The 16,282-nt window shown below is 42.7% G+C and overlaps 2 protein-coding genes and 1 non-coding gene across 7 annotated transcripts; all 3 read left to right on the top strand.

Moving 5' to 3' along the window:
• The first annotated feature begins 1,706 nt into the window (after positions 1-1,706).
• Positions 1,707-4,570, top strand: si:ch211-214j24.15 (uncharacterized). Its single transcript, XM_062518018.1, has 3 exons — positions 1,707-1,986; positions 2,279-2,959; positions 3,083-4,570. The coding sequence occupies exons 1-3, from the start codon at positions 1,815-1,817 to the stop codon at positions 3,922-3,924; spliced, it is 1,695 nt and encodes a 564-aa protein (XP_062374002.1). The 5' UTR covers positions 1,707-1,814; the 3' UTR covers positions 3,925-4,570.
• Positions 4,571-4,975: 405 nt separating this feature from the next.
• si:ch211-214j24.10 (uncharacterized protein LOC558894 homolog) lies at positions 4,976-15,321 on the top strand. 5 transcript variants are annotated; one of them, XM_062518012.1, is made up of 10 exons: positions 4,976-5,231; positions 5,634-5,906; positions 6,105-6,260; positions 6,919-7,074; positions 7,532-7,652; positions 7,954-9,024; positions 9,128-9,868; positions 12,925-13,758; positions 14,436-14,468; positions 14,927-15,321. In XM_062518012.1, exons 1-10 carry the CDS (start codon positions 5,223-5,225, stop codon positions 14,974-14,976), a joined length of 3,444 nt encoding a protein of 1,147 aa, XP_062373996.1. In that variant the 5' UTR covers positions 4,976-5,222; the 3' UTR covers positions 14,977-15,321. The 5 variants fall into 5 exon arrangements, with proteins under 5 accessions (XP_062373996.1, XP_062373995.1, XP_062373997.1 ...); XM_062518011.1 differs by having other exon boundaries at positions 7,475-7,652; XM_062518013.1 differs by lacking the exon at positions 6,105-6,260 and having other exon boundaries at positions 7,475-7,652.
• Positions 13,958-14,093, top strand: LOC134062928 (small nucleolar RNA SNORA15). Its single transcript, XR_009935707.1, has one exon. It is a non-coding gene; the product is annotated as a small nucleolar RNA SNORA15 (small nucleolar RNA).
• Positions 15,322-16,282: the final 961 nt, after the last annotated feature.

The raw sequence follows: 16,282 nt of genomic DNA, 5'->3' as shown, positions 1-16,282 counted from the left end.
GAAGGTACTGAAGGTAATGGCTATTGTTGACACAGCTCAACCATATCTCGCTTTTGCTGTACATTACTTACATGTAAGTTACTAGAAGTTCTTATCCACTGAGCGTAACCTGCAAAACTAATTATATAACATGTATTATATAATATAAAGTGTACTTGTAATACCTTAATGCAAATAAGGTACTGCAAATCCTCAATTCTTTGATTATCACTAATACAACAAATAATAGACACTAATACAACAAATAAAAACAAATACTTTCATGTGTGTGGAGGGGGGGGGTCAAACTTTATGTCATTCAAAAGTACAACTACTGACAACTGTTTTTTTTTTTTTTTTTTTGTATTTGTCAGGGCCAGGACAGCGGCTCTCAGAACTCCGGATTATTCTCATTGGAGGAAGAAACTCTGGAAAAATCTGCGTGGGAAATACAATCATAGGTGCAGAGGAGTTTGTCACACGAGAGCGAACCACCTGTCTGAGGAGACATGCCGAGGTTTTGGGCAAGCATGTTATTGTCACTGACACCCCGGGCTGGTGGTGTGACTTCCACGCTCGCGACACCCCAGAGCTTGTGAAGAGAGAGATCGTTCGTAGTGTAACGCTGAGCCTCCCAGGGCCGCACATTTTTCTTCTGGTCATCAAAGTGGACTCGGCTTTCACCGAGAAGCGAAGACGGGCCGTTCAAGAGCATCTCGAACTTCTTGGGGAGGCAGCATGGCACCACACTTGTGTTATATTCACAAAAGGAGAACACTCCAATAAAGTTGCAGTTGAAGACCACATCAAAAGGGGAGGGAGACCCTTAGAGTGGATCCTTGAGAAATGTGGCAAGAGGTATCTCGTCCTTTACATAAACTGTGGGCATGACACGACACAGAGTGTACATCTATTGGAGAAGATAGAGGAGATGATAGCAGGAATAGGTGGGCTCCATTTTGAGATGGATCACCATGTTCTGCGAGAAGTGGAGAACTACAGGTCTGGAATGGTTCTGAGGGCTCAACAGCGATGGATGAGGGTGAAATCCCAAAGATGCACGCTCATCGGTGAGTGGGCTGTGACCTGAAAAGTTCATTACAAATTAACTACAAATAACAGATTAAATGTCTAGGGAATTAAATATGTTGTTGTGCAGCATTGAATGACCAGTGAATCAGCTGTGAGCTGATATGAGTTCTTATGAATCTAACATGGATGTATAACAAACTTGTTAGGACTGTTCAAGTTTTCCATACAGAAATTTGACCACTCGCAAAATTGTTCTGACAGGTCAGTCAAAACCCTTGGACAATCTGAGTCTTGTTCTGTTGGGTGCAAGGGGATCGGGGAAAAGCTCTGTGGGGAATACCATTATGTCAGGAGGACAGGAGGAGTTCGACAGAAAGAGGCGAACAGCTCACTGTGTAAGCAAAACATGCAGTGTGTCAGGGAGGCAAGTCACCCTGGTGGACACACCCGGCTGGTGGATGAACTACTACGCACAGGACTCACCTGCGTCCATGAAATGGGAGTTGATGCGAAGTGCACATCTGTGTTCCCCTGGTCCGCACGGCTTTCTTCTGGTGGTCCGCGTGGACAAGGCCTTCACCGTTACGTATGCAAGAGCTTTACAGGAACACGTGGAACTCCTCAGCGAGAGAGTGTGGAATCACACCATTGTTTTATTCAGCTTTGGTGACTGGCTGGGAGACACAACCATTGAGCAATACATTGAGGGCGAAGGAAAAGCCCTCCAGTGGCTGGTTGAGAAATGTGGTAACAGGTATCATGTTTTCAACAACAAAAGCAAAGGAGATGGGTTCCAAGTCACGATGATGCTGGAGAAGATCGACGAAATGCTTGCAGGAAACAGAGATCACCTTTACGAAAAAGATGAGAAGATATTTCTGGAGTTGGAAAAGAGGAGAAGTGCCGACAAAGGGAGGGCAAGAGACAGAGCATTGAAAGTCCAGAAACAGCGAAAGGTGCTGAGATCACTTGTTGGTGAGTAGCCACTGATCTTTTAAGTTAAATTCCATGTGCTTATGTACCAGAGAGCAGCAGTGTAAGGATGTGTTCAGACTAAGCATACCCTAAGGGTAATAATAAATAGGAATTGCAGTTCTAGTTTTAGAGAGAATATTGCTGACAAATTGTTTATTTAATTGTTTTCTGTTTTCTGTACACAACATCTTATGAAATGGGAGTATGTCTTATGAGTAGTGCTTTCCCTAGTGATGGTGGGCAGGTGCAAAATAAACTTCATGCTCATTGTTTTTTTTTCTCTCTCTCTCAGAGATGGTCAAAGTTCCCACTGACCTGAAGATCACATTACTTGGAGGAAGACACTCTGGCAAGAGCGCCGCTGGAAACACAATCCTGAGCAGAGAGGAGTTTGAAGTCGGTGGCCATGACATTGATTTGGTTGAAAAAAGGGGAGATGTGACTGGAAGAGAGTTAACAGTCATAAAAGTTCCGGCCCTGGACTCTGTGGCGCTGGAGAAACACAACTTTATGGAGGAACTATCGCTCCATGCCAACGGGTGTGGTGTCGTCCTGTTAGTTGTGAACTGTAGTTCCTCATTCCACAATGTGGAATTTAAAGCAACAGTAGCACGCCTCTCTGCACTTGGGACACAGCTGTGGCACCGCACCATGGTTCTCTTCACCAATGGCGACTGGCTGGGAGGCACCACCATAGAGCGGCACATCGAGAGTGAAGGGGAACCGCTTCAAAAGCTGGTTGAGAACTGTGGAAATAGATACCACGTTCTAGACAACAAGAACCGAGATGACACGGGCCAAGTGTCAGAGCTTCTGGAAAAAATGGAGGAAGTGCTTGTGCTGGTGAGGCTCAACGACCAAAAGCACAAGGATGCTGTAGACGCGACTCTTATAGGACTCTCAGCAAAATTAGAAAAGATTAAGACAAGTAATAATCCAGGCGCAACTGAGGGCATCTCTCTCACACAAGACAGTAAGTATTTATCCATTTTAATTAGTATAATTTAGCAGTCTAAACAGAAACTCTCAGAGACACATACATAACAGAATACATAACACAAACATATTATGCAAATAATAATGATTATTATTGCAGGGTTTCCTGTTGAGAATGCAGAAGTTTTTGTCTCTGAGTCTCCAAATGTATCGGACATCAGCCCTGCACAAGAAAGGCCTGATGGACTGGCTGGGTCTGCAGGTGAACGATGCATGTGTGACACAATGGTGGCAGCGAGAAGCTCTTCAGCCGTTGTACAGATAAATGACGGTTGGCAGTGGCCCTCAGCGAATGCCAGAAGAAGGGTGCTGGTAGCAAATGTTCCAGAGTGGTTGTGCTCAGGAGTCTCACAGGGTCCTAGAGGGTTGGAATCCAATGGTTGGACTCGTGTTTCCACAGACGGGAGCCTTGCTTGGCTTGTGATCACTCCTGTGCCACAAAGGCGGTCCCGCATGCTGCTCGAAAAAGGAGATGCTGAACAGGGGATGAACTGTGTTGAAAGCCCATCGTTCCCTACTAAGCAACATGACCAAAGAGACCTGAAAGGATTTACCGGGTCAGGAAGCCTCCAAGCGCTAATAGATGAATGGGGAGACAGTAATATCGAGGAGCTAGAGGCCTTCATAGACTCTTACTTAGAGATGGTCTTGCAGGATTCAGTAGAATCAGCCTTAACAGAGCCGAGCAGTCCTGACACCAGCTGCTCTGTCAAACATAGCGGTGTGTGTGTGGTTGAAGCTTGCCATGAGGTTCTATCATCTATTGACAGGAAACTCTCTAAGCTTAATTTGATTGATGGAATGCAAAGGGACATACATGAGCTGAAGTCCACTTTGGAACGGAGCACCAAGATCATTCAGGATCTTATGGACCCGGGTAGACAAACAGCAGACAACTCTGTGTCCAAACAGGCAAAGGGACAATCTGAGGACAACACCTGAAAAGAAAGATAAAGTATGGGCTCTCCCTTTTAAGACAGCTTTTTGACAAGACGTTTTTTTGATATTTCATAATTGGCTCTCCAATAGCCACATTTACATAATCTGATTAGAAGACCCCTCAATTGGAATAAAAATGCCTCAACTGATCAGTAATCGTAATGAAAGAGGTGGTGTAGTCTGTTCCTTTTCCAATTGAATAGCCACAGTATGGTCAATCGGATTGGCTGCTGTGTCAAGGAAATGTGGGCAACAACAGCTACTATTCCGATCAAAGATTCTAAAGCTCTTGAGAGAAGCCCATGTAAACAGACAGCACACATTTTTCAATCAGAATAGTTTATTGGAATGACAAAAACTGTCCATATAAACATGGATAATGACTGCTTCAGGTGATTAATTGCACATGCTTTTTCATGAGCAAATTGGATTGTATTAATTGTCCTACCTGTGTTTTTCATACTTTTGCTGTCATTAGTAGACCCTTTTATAAGATACATGTAAGACATGTCAATGTAAGACATTGAACATATGTATTTATTGTGTATTGTGAATTGGTCCAAATTAAACATAGCCTATAATGTTATTCACATATGAAAATATGTCCAGTTGCTAATTTCTTGTGCTTAGGCTTCTGAAGACTAATTGCATGAACGCCTGTTTGTTCGATTTTTTTTTTCCTTCAACAAATCTCCAATAAAGCTGGTTTCTTAATTATTGTTTTAGTAGGCTACTTTAATTTAGTGTAACCTATGTCTAATTTAGTGTAACCTAATGATTAACTTTGCTTAGTTGTGACTTTAGCGTCAACAAATATAACTTAGCCTACATTTGGTGCTTTTATTCAAACAGACAGCCTAAAAATATTTTCTAAGATTTTACAGGGGAGCGTTCTAGAATCAGAGCCATATGTGTAGAATGTTTAGACCGCGAAGCATTGCGCATGTGTGAGTGTGTCCTTGGATACCGCAACCTGTTTATTCATAATATTTTGAAATAAGATTGATGATCCATGTGGTATTCTAAATCGTTTGATGCTGTTTGAATGCAAACATTTAACTCTCGTAGCGCACCTCACCCCAACCCAGCGCATCAGGATTGTTTCTCATGAAATCAGAGCTACATGAATCGGTTATGATTATGTCTTTTACGTTAGCTAGGCCTGCATGTAAATTAGCGGAAATTAATTTAGTTGTTACTCGGATTGGGTAATGTTAGGATCAAGAAAATATCTCTAAGAAATTCTTAATTCATATCATATTTAAGCATGACCTCTCGTGTGCTTACGAGGAACAACAAGAATGGATAAGGTAATGTTAACGTTAGGCCTAGCTGCTAGCCTATGTATATAAAAAAAGTTAGGCTAGTGCTAGCTATCTGTCAAAGTTCATAGCCTAATCCTGGACAGCCAGGTACATTTTGCTAACGTTAGCCATGTGCCACCCCTAACGAGGCCAGCGTTGATGATGGCAAACCATGCCAACTCACAATTTCTGTCTGATTTGTATTTCGGTTTTTAAAATGAACATTAACATCACTTGAGATGTTCATGTGTTGTTAATAGGTAGCTGCTATGCGTGCTTGCTTGGAGGGGGGGAGGGGGGTCACAAGGGCTACAACGTGTTGTTGAACTGGCCAAAAATCAGTGGGGTATCGATTTTTGGGATGTTGACACTTGACAGACTGACTAGACTACTCTTTTGATTACACAGGCAACACAAATTATTGCAGAATCTGCACAGATAAACGCAATATCTGCTGAAGAGTTGTGTCATGAATTTGATGAAGGAGAGTGCCAGGAGGAAACTGGACATAAATCCATAAAACTGTCAGCTGTTTCAGAGCAACAGATCATGACATATCAAGTTCCTGAATGCAGAGAAGATACTGAATATGATGCAGTATTAGCAGAAAATCTTTACAATTTTGAGAAATACATTGAGGGTCCCAGTCTACCAGCTCCAAGTCTCCATCATGAACAGCAAGTAAGTGAGACAAGAGACAAGTGAATGATATCATCCACATCTGAATTGCCACAACATAGTGATCCTGCTTGAATGTATGCCTTTATGTGAGATCCAAGGGCATGCTCATTGTTCTAATTAGCCTCCTATGAGCTGTTCACCTTAGTGAGAGAGAGAGAAAAAATACACTATCGATATTGATGTTCTTTTTGTTTCCAGAAAATTGTTACATATAATCCCTGGTGTTCAGTAGGCCTACACCCTAAACATGAATTCATCTGGAGGTGGCTCATTGGTCATCAGAGGAGTTTACTTAGAAACATTTTCCCCCGCATTGCATTGCTTATCCCTCATCAGGATTGCACAGATAGTAAGGTACTGAAGTTCTCTCATAGATTTGAGTATGGTCAAGTAGGCTACGCTTATTGTCTTCTCTTTTGAAAAAGGAGAGCCCCTGTTATTGTATGGGACTAGTGGTGTCAGTGTTAAGAGCATTAGGCCTACAGATGAATCAAAGCACACAATCACATACAACAACACAGTCTTAAATCAGCCAAAGAAGACACATGTTGCTCTGTTAGTTGCTCTTCATTGACCGCAGCCAGAATGGAATCCCTAAATCTGGCCTAAAGGACACTTACAGTCTTACAGACATAGGCCTACTGTACCGTGCTATTTGAATTCCGTGATCTAGCTCTACATCCTCACACTGTGGTCCTTTGTTGAACATCTGTTATATTATTAACACCAAGAGGTCACAGTCAAGACTCTTTTCCAGTTATTCCTTGTCAATGGAATTATATAATTAGGCAGTACATAAACACAGAGATAATGCATGTAATCTTTTGAATGTGTATTTGGGGTTGTCTTTGGTATTCACAGGTGTCCTAGCCCATAGTGAGTAGGAACTGAGGAAGTGTTCAATGAGCATATGAATCCCTTTTCAAAACTATAATCGTTATGAATAGCCTAGCTCACATGGATGAGGGAGAAACACATTTTATTAAACACAATTTTGTTCTTTTGTTTCTAGGACATTGTTCCACTTTTAGGAAAAACAGTGTACATGTCAAAAAATGAGGATGAGGACTTTACTGGTCAAAAACTGACTGGTTCCCAACTACATAGGACCATTCCCCACAGTAGATTGCAGTCTACCACTGATCAGGATTCCATACAAACCACTGAGGTATTGATCAGCGTGAAGTTCTTTGATAGACTTAAACATGATCAAGCACCCTTTATGTCTCCTATCTTGAACAGGAAAGCATCTTTTAGTGAACTCTGGAGGCTTGACTGCTTATCAAAAGACTATTGCATTACAAAATGTGTCTTTTGAACTCGAATAGTTCAGTTACATTAAGTCAGACTTGATTGGGTGGGGGCAAGGTTTGACATGACCTCATTTTGATTTAAACTTTTGAACTTTGTCATTGTGTTGATCCTACTGATGATTGTTTTGTCGTAGCAAATATGATTGGTTACAGTAAGATGTTATGTACAGTAAGAAGTTATGTACAGACCTGTACAGACCTACAAAATAGTGTATTACTATAACTATTGACTATTTTAACTGAATGATGCTTTAGTGTGAAGCTACAAACCGGACCCAGTTAGGAAGGCGACTTACACTGTCCAACCAACAGATTAAAACACATCTGATGGAGCCTGAGGTTGGTGGAATAGAGCGATCGCCATCTTTTGGACTGCTAGGTACAGCCTACAAATGGCCAATAAACCTAATAGAACATCTCCGCAACCATTGGGGTCAGATTTTATTTCTCTTATCTTCACTATCCTCATTTATTTTTTCAATTATTTGCTCTATTGTTCAATATGCTCTTCGGATAAGGTACTCCAAAATTGTTTGTAAATGTTTTAAACATAAACTCCTAATTGTTGTGAACAAGCAATGCATACAGTACATATAACAATATTATAGCTACAACTTAAATATGTCAATGTTGGAATTAATTCAGTGATAATATGTGCTACCATACAGTATGTTATAGCATACTGTATACAGTAGAACAAAAGAGATCATTACTGTTATTTTATTGTATTTCAGATAATGGTGGAAAAACGGGTCAGTACCATGAAGATCCATCTCAGAACATATTTGGAAAGCCATGGAAAGGAACAATTATTCATTGTTACAATGATAATGATGAGTTTGGAGCTCTGCTGGGTGCTCAGGGCTTTGAAGCACAGCCGTCGCCCAGGCAGGGGACACTAAAGGGGGGCAAAGGAACAACGAAGGGCAAACATGTGAGTTTAAAGGAGCGGAGAAGACTGAAGTCCTCTACAAAAAAACCAGTCTCTTCTAAAAAGCAGTGGACTGGGTACAAACAGAACAAAGGCTGTTATGATGTAGGGGGCAGAAAGGAATCCAGAAACCAATATCATTCTTGTAGGGGTACGAGCCTTTCACCTTACCACTACAGCAGTGTTTCGCCTGATATCCTATCACCACGCCCATGTGCACCAGTTCCCTCGTTGCCATCATTAACTCAGATTTTTGAAGATTACTACTCTCGCACCAGCCAAAGCACCAAGGACCACAGGGAGAAAGTTATAGCGAGAGCCAGAAAGGTCTACCATCAACGGTGCCTTAACCGTGAGAGAGCATACTTTGAAGGAGCTAGAGAGAGAACCAGTGCTGACAAGATGGAAGAGGGTAGAGATTCTGTGAAGCCTGAACACAAGGCAGATTTGATGCTGGAAGTCAACGAGGCACAAACTTTTAAAAGATTGAAGCAGAACAAAGGTGATCAATTCAAAGTAGCTGAATTTGAACTGATGCCCTCAGACATAACAGAGGATAAGACCAAGATCAACAAAATAAAAAAAACTGGTAAGATAAGCAAAGACAAAAGAAAAGAAAAGCGTAAGGCAAACAAAGAAGAGTCAACTAAGCTGGCACTGGAAATAGATGTCCAGAAAGAAATTGTGGAAGTCACGGATGATTCCAACTTTTCTGATAAAAGCCCTGAGGAAAGTGGTGTGGAAGTAATAGAACAGGATGAAGCTCAGAATAAAAGAAAACATTGTCAGAACAGTAATAGCGATAACAGTAATGACTCAGAAAGAAAAATGGGAAATATCACAACCAAGTCAGTTACAGAAAAAAATACCATAGGTGAGTGATACAAAATACCACTGAGATCTATGCTGATATGTTAAGCCAAGGTTACACTGCTCATAGAAGTTCGGTGAAATTGTATATATTTTTTCTTCTACAGGAGATGGTCATTTTGAGGAAATGCATTCAGAGAATTCCCAAGATCAGTTAAAATGTTGCGAAAATGTGGAGGAAAAGAATGTGAAACATCAGAGAGTGAATGATGTCCCATCAAAAGCACCTTCAGTTGCTCCAAAGTGCTACGACTCAGCAACCGAGATCACGGAGCATAATCACACAGACCAGGGAGCTTTAGATCATGTCATATGCAAGACATCTCAGGAATCTTACTGCAGGGAGACCGGTAACTCCCCAGACACGGACCCTGTGGACAGTGTGCCTTATTCAACCTATCACAGCCAGTTTAGGAGGCAGAATGGGGGAACTAGATTGCCCAAAGGCAGGGTGTCAGCATCAGACAGGAGGTCTGCAGACTGGGAAAACCTCCAGCAGGGTGAGCAGAATGAGGCCAACTGGCGCTGGAGGGAAGATAGCGCTGCCGCTGGTGACTGGGCATGTCAAAACAAGGCAGAGTTGAGACCAACTGAGAGCCAAAGGAGTAGAAGGAATCACAGCCGGGACCAGGGAGACACAGACCAAAGCAACTGTTGGCCTTATGAAGGAATCAGCTTGTTACGTCTGCACACAGATAGACAGAGAGTCACAGGTGATGGGAGTGTGTCTAATGGGAGAGCTGAAAGGCAGAGGAACAGACAGCATAGGAAACCATGCTGCAAGGAGAGATTGACAGGCCACTTACCACCCAACAGCTCATTATCTAGAAATTGGAGGAGTAAAAAGGGTGAGTTATTAAATGAGATAGGCCTACATACTTATTTATTTATTTATTTATTTATTTATTCATGAGGACTACCCAAGACAAGTTAATTTTGCATGTGCCTATTTTTCAAATGTGCAATGTTTAATTGTGTATTTGACATTATTTTGTTGTAATTTCACCACATAAGCTGGTTTTGGCTGTTGACCCCTTGCAATGTGTGTGCGTTATGGGAGGGCCTACAGCAGACCTATAGAGCTCCCCAGTCCCGCCCACAGCCTAGTCCGGAAGTAAAAATCCAATACAATTTCTCCATTGACAATTGGAGAATAAGCCATAACATCGTAACCGTCCATGGTAGACTTAAAACCAGCTACGATGTGACTAAGCGATTATACCTGCTCATATAGATGTCAAAAGTTAATGGGGGCATCAACCTTGTTTTGAGAAAACAATGCTTTATTCACGATTTAACGAGAGAGTACTACACTACCCGACACCCTAACGTGTAAAACTGGTGAAAGCAGAGCCTTTGATTGGTAGAGATCGCCGTTGCCATGGCAATGCCAAACAAACTGTACTCAGCTTTTCCCGCGCCTATCGTCCAGCTTCGTCTCGCTGGAACTTCTAAACTTAAAATGGCTGCAGGGCTGATCAGGACCGATGTGTGGTCTTCCGAAAAATAACGGTTTTCTCATCTTGAAGGTTGAATTTACTCAATGGAAACGGTAGGAAGTAATCATCTTCTTTTCTCAGATTAATATGGAACCATGTTAAACTATCTTTAGGCTGCAAATGTTGGAGCCTAACATTGCCTTGTCTCTCGGAGGAGGGGCGGGACTGGGGAGCTCTATTTCTTATAGAGCTCCCCAGTCCCGCCCCTCCTCCGAGAGAGGTGCTTGTCCGGAAGTAAAATTCTCATTCATTTCTCCCATTGACTTCTGGAAAAATTCGGATATAAAGAGTTTTAGACCATGCCTTAGGCTAACCAGCTACGATGCGACTCATAAGCATATAACTTATAATTTCGAGTGAAAAAATGAACAGAAAATGTAAAAAAAGCGAAAGGTACAAGACTGTGTACATATCTTAAATTCCGAGATAGAGAACTCAAATCCCAGGATGCTTTGCAAACGTACACACATTTCCAACATTTGCAGCCTAAAGATAGTTTAACATGGTTCCATATTAATCTGAGAAAAGAAGATGATTACTTCCTACCGTTTCCATTGAGTAAATTCAACCTTCAAGATGAGAAAACCGTTATTTTTCGGAAGACCACACATCGGTCCTGATCAGCCCTGCAGCCATTTTAAGTTTTGAAGTTCCAGCGAGACGAAGCTGGACGATAGGCGCGGGAAAAGCTGAGTACAGTTTGTTTGGCATTGCCATGGCAACGGCGATCTCTACCAATCAAAGGCTCTGCTTTCACCAGTTTTACACGTTAGGGTGTCGGGTAGTGTAGTACTCTCTCGTTAAATCGTGAATAAAGCATTGTTTTCTCAAAACAAGGTTGATGCCCCCATTAACTTTTGACATCTATATGAGCAGGTATAATCGCTTAGTCACATCGTAGCTGGTTTTAAGTCTACCATGGACGGTTACGATGTTATGGCTTATTCTCCAATTGTCAATGGAGAAATTGTATTGGATTTTTACTTCCGGACTAGGCTGTGGGCGGGACTGGGGAGCTCTATTGTGGGATGAGGGAGGTTCTTCTCCGCCCACCTTTGCGATTCTTTCCCTCCTCTCTTGGCGCCTCAAATAACCGGAAGCGATAACACTCACTTCCACCCGGCCAGTCTGTAGCTTCCGTGTGGCCCTGCCTGAAGTCGTCAACACGCCGTCCTGTCTGAAACTGTAATTAGCGCTAGCTATATTTAAATTCATAGGGAAGCAAAACTTCAAGATATGCATATTAAACCAGGTGAGCGTTTCTTTCTCGACAACAAGGACATTGCTGTGTATAAAAATATGTACTTTGCCTAATTGTACATGATTGCTGCGCCAGCTAGAGTTACTTAGCTTGCTAGCTGGGTAGACAGTTTGTCAGCACGCTTTGAATGAAGTAACGTTAACGTTAGGCGGTCAGGCTTATGAAACTTTACTGTGCTTGGTAAATGAGATATCCTATCTATTTTGAATGTGTCATTTTGTAACATCAATGTACTGAAAAAAATCCCATATATTCCTACGGTTAATCTAAAGGGTAGTCGCTGTCAATGTATCTGAATAATTGGTTTTCTTTTTTTCAGTTGAAGTAAGCTGGTTAGCAAACGTCTGCCAACTAGCGAGGTAGCCAAGCGGCTAATCTTAGCTAGCATATGTTAGTCATTTCTATAATGCAATTTTCAATCGGGATCGGTCAAGTGAACTTCCATGACCATGCGTATTATTTGCCCTGCTGCGAAGTCTACGTCCTGTCGAGTTGCATCTGGCAAAATACACCAAGTATACCCGATATGGCCTCAAAATCATGTAACGTTACTGTGAAGTGAACTTCTCCAGCGTTAGCTGGCTAACTTGGTAGCTAGCCAGCCCCTCTGTTGTTGACACCAAAAGTAGTTGGCTAACGTTGGGGTAACGTTACTAGCTGTCTTGCGCGCTTCTGCTCCTTCTATGAATATCTGGAAGCAGTGTCCTAGAACTACTCACAAGAATTATTTTATTTTTCTCGATGTGGTGTCCCTTGTGTTTAGTCTAAGCACTCTTAGTTGATTTTGATGATCTTAGTTAACATTAGCCATAACCATAGAAAGTATAACGCGACGGAGCTAACTCGGCGAGCCAGCAGAAGTCAACGTTTGTTTTTTTTGTAATGTCCCGTTAAAATGACCAACCGGTATTATGCTTTCAGGGTCTGATTGGATTGGTAAAAAGCAATGGTGGTTCCATGCGGCACTGTGGTTTTAACTAATTAACTAAAACGACAACCTGGACTTTCAGGCACTTTAAAATGTAGGCCAAGCAGCACGCCTATAATTTGACATTCTTGTATGTGTTTCGTTTGTAATTTGATTGGTCTAGCTCTGCATTGATGTAATGTGTGATTTTGACATAATCTAAAATATAATCTTCAGGTTCTTGGGAGGCCAACAACGCCGTATGTGAGTCCGATCGCCTGTGTGACCCTGCTGTTCTGGTTTCGCCCCCTAAGCCTGAGCCTCACATCCGGAACCGCCGCCTTTCTCCAGGTTCTGGTATTGGTGGTGGAGGGGGAGGAGGTTGCTCTGCGGGGCCTGACAAGCAACTCAGACAGGCTTCCCCATCGGCGCTCGAGGCTACTCTGAACGGGACTGGCCAGCCATTCACGTTTACTCACAGCCGCGAGAGGGAGCGGCGGGGCCACACCAGAGGCCGCGGCCCCCGGCGGGAGAGCCTGAGGGTAGGCGGGCGCCCCGGCAGTGACAAAGCCCCGAGGCCCGGCCCCGTCCAGAAGGCCCGGTGGGTGGAGGACAGCCTGTCTCTGCTCAAGCCTCCGCCAGCCTTCCCCGTGAAGGACAGCCCTGCCAAACTGCAACCGGCCGTGAGCTACGCTTCCAAGGTGAAGGCAGGGGGCGGCGCGTCGGGGGGCACCGAGGAGCCCCCCGGCATCGGAGTGCTGCTGCAGAACCAGTGGGGGCTGAGCTTTATTAGCGACGGGCCGGCCGAGAACAGTCCCTCCGCGGCGGCCCCGGACCTAGCCCAGATCCCAACCCCCCAGGCCACGCCAGAAACTGCAGCCAACCACCCCGCTCCCCCCTCACGCCCCCTCACAGGAGATATGGACTCTGAAAAGCCTGCCCTCACCACCCCTCCTGCCCCTGCTACGTCCTCTTTCTCCATGGAGCTGTGCAACAGACAGGACGAAAGCTCCGGAGAGCTGCTCCTCACCTGTCGCCACCTGGTAGAGGCTATGCAATACCACGTCCAAGGTGAGAGAGGCCTCCCTTTGCCTATGCTAAAATATAGAACGCTTATGGATTGCCTCATTTAGGCCCTCATTCACAAAGATAGAGGGTAACATAATGGCTAAATTGACAGACCCTCACATAGGTAGGTTAATAGACTTGTCCGTTTCCCACCCTTGAACTGTAAACATGGATATGAATCCATTCATGCGTTAATTTGTTGGCACGGCTGAATTCTGCATTGCTCTTCTCGTAGTAATCGCAGTCAGACACCATGCAAGATAATCTCTCGCTGTCCTTTGTCTTCATATATGGTCAGGCAAACTTGTCTAATCACTTGTGGGACAGTGAGCACACAAATCACAGGCATCTGGAAGGTCCTCCAGTGGGTCTTGTCCATTTTCTTGCTTTTTATTTTCTTCTTTGCCTTTTATTTGCTTGCTTTCTGTCTTTTTTTTAAAAAAAGAATCAAATCAGGTAAGAAAAATGCCTAGAGCAAATAGCAACCCAAAGATTGATGACCCAGTCACGCTTTTGTTCAGGGGAATGTTTTACTCAACATCAGTCTATTGGGCTGTTCTGAAGGGCTTCAGATTCCTTGCATCTATATAAATATTATATTTGTCCTGTAGGGTGTTTTTCGTTGTTTGTACTTGGTCATACCAAGCCTTACTCACAATGACTTGTCTCTTCATTTTCAGAATGGAACACTGTGTACAACAGACAGAAAGAAGGTAAGCTATCCATTGACAATAAGGCTAACCACAACATCCAGTTCACCCTAGTAAAGTAAGCATATTGACTTAAGAGAAAAGTAAGGCTGTGTGATGTGGGCAAAAATATATTTAAGGACAATTTCACAGATTTGCCTAAGTGACCGTACAATTAAAATGAAAATAACTTTTGGTGAGTTTCGATGATGCTGTTTTAAATACTGCCCATTGCACAGTTAGCTTCATAGGCATATTGTCATGGCATCAGTACTCAAAATTATGTACATTATGTACATTTTACTTTAAAACTTAACTTCATAAGTTTAGAGGTAACTGAATTTAGGATGGTGGGGAATAGTGGTACATTTCCAGGTAATTGTCCTGTGAGCGAGGCCAGACCTGTCTGTGTCAGATGCTGGACTGAACAGGAGGTCCTTCAGAGGGTCTCTCAGTAACAGCTGTTGTCTGTCTCCTTTCAGATCCAGAAAAGGTGGTCTGGTATAAGAACTCCCTGGAGCAGCCGGCCTAGCACCAGGATGCACAGAACACTTTTTTTCTTTTTTTTGTTTTCTCCTTACATGTACACATGAATACACCTGTATGTACAACCATGCTATTGCTCTCACATATGCGTACACACACACACACACACACACACACACACACACAAAACATATACACACTGACACACTGCACTCAGGTTGATCTTTTTCACACATCCCACACTGAAACACTTTGATCCTATCCCTTGAAGAGAGAATTAAGTCTTGGACTTCTCGGTTGCCTTACAACAGAGCCTGCCTCAGTGAACTTGATTTCATGTACATCGCTCGAATGGATAGCCTCATCGGTCCCTTCCCCCCCTTTCTTTTTTTTTTTTTAAAAAAAAAAACCATCATAAAAAAATTAAAATTTTTAAAGATGGGTCTGTATTAAGAGCTGTAATTTTATTGTAAAGAACTACAGTTTTATTCTTAAGATGTCCTATTTCCCCTTCCATTTTCAGGAGTCTCCTCTGATATGCGAGTGGTCAATCAAGCACTTTCTTATCCGTTGTGATTGTGAACAGAGCTTTCTATTACAGCCCTCTCAGACTGATTGTATTTTTTTAAAGCACAGACTTAAAATATATCTGTAGTTATCTACCCCTCTCCCTCCCCTTAAATGCCCTTTCACAATTGATTTCATATACTTTTTGTTTTGTTTTGGTCCCCTATAGGGATTGCTAAATGTGCTTTCCCCACAAGTTTACGTAGGTGCATCTTGCACAGTGTGGAAGTGCCCTTTTTTTGAGTGTGTGGTGTGTATTAACCGTATTTTTTTTTTCTTTCTTTTTTTTTTTTTGACACACCCAATTTAGTTCAATGTTCGGTTGAATGTCAATCATATACCCAGTCTAGGATCATAGTTGATTTTATTATGGGTTATGGTTTTGGGTTAGAATGGAAACTTATATTATTAAAAGAGCCTACTACACTGGAGGAAGTTTTGATGGTAAATCAGCAGTATTGAAAAATTAAAAATAAAAAAGTTATCAACAAAAACAAAGTTCAAGTGCGTGTCTGTGGCTTACTTCCATTTTGGATGCCCTGTTGACTTCACTCTTGAGGTTGATGATACTCCAAAAGTCCAGAAGGGGGCAGCATTAAGTTCCAGAGAATGCTTAACCCTGTCGAATCCTTTGATTCAGATGAGTGCAACATGAAGTTGGACAGTTGATTTGAATGTAAGTCTGACCTAAAGTGAGCTACAGTATATGGTCCTGGCAGCTGGGATTCTGGACGGGTACCAATGTTTACCAAAATGTATTGTTTACTTATAATGTGGCATTGGAG

Source organism: Sardina pilchardus, chromosome 17 (genome assembly GCF_963854185.1).
Source record: "Sardina pilchardus chromosome 17, fSarPil1.1, whole genome shotgun sequence".
Taxonomy (NCBI): Eukaryota; Metazoa; Chordata; class Actinopteri; order Clupeiformes; family Clupeidae; genus Sardina; species Sardina pilchardus.
Note: the sequence above shows the minus strand (reverse complement) of the source record. Positions and strands in the feature narration are given on the sequence as shown.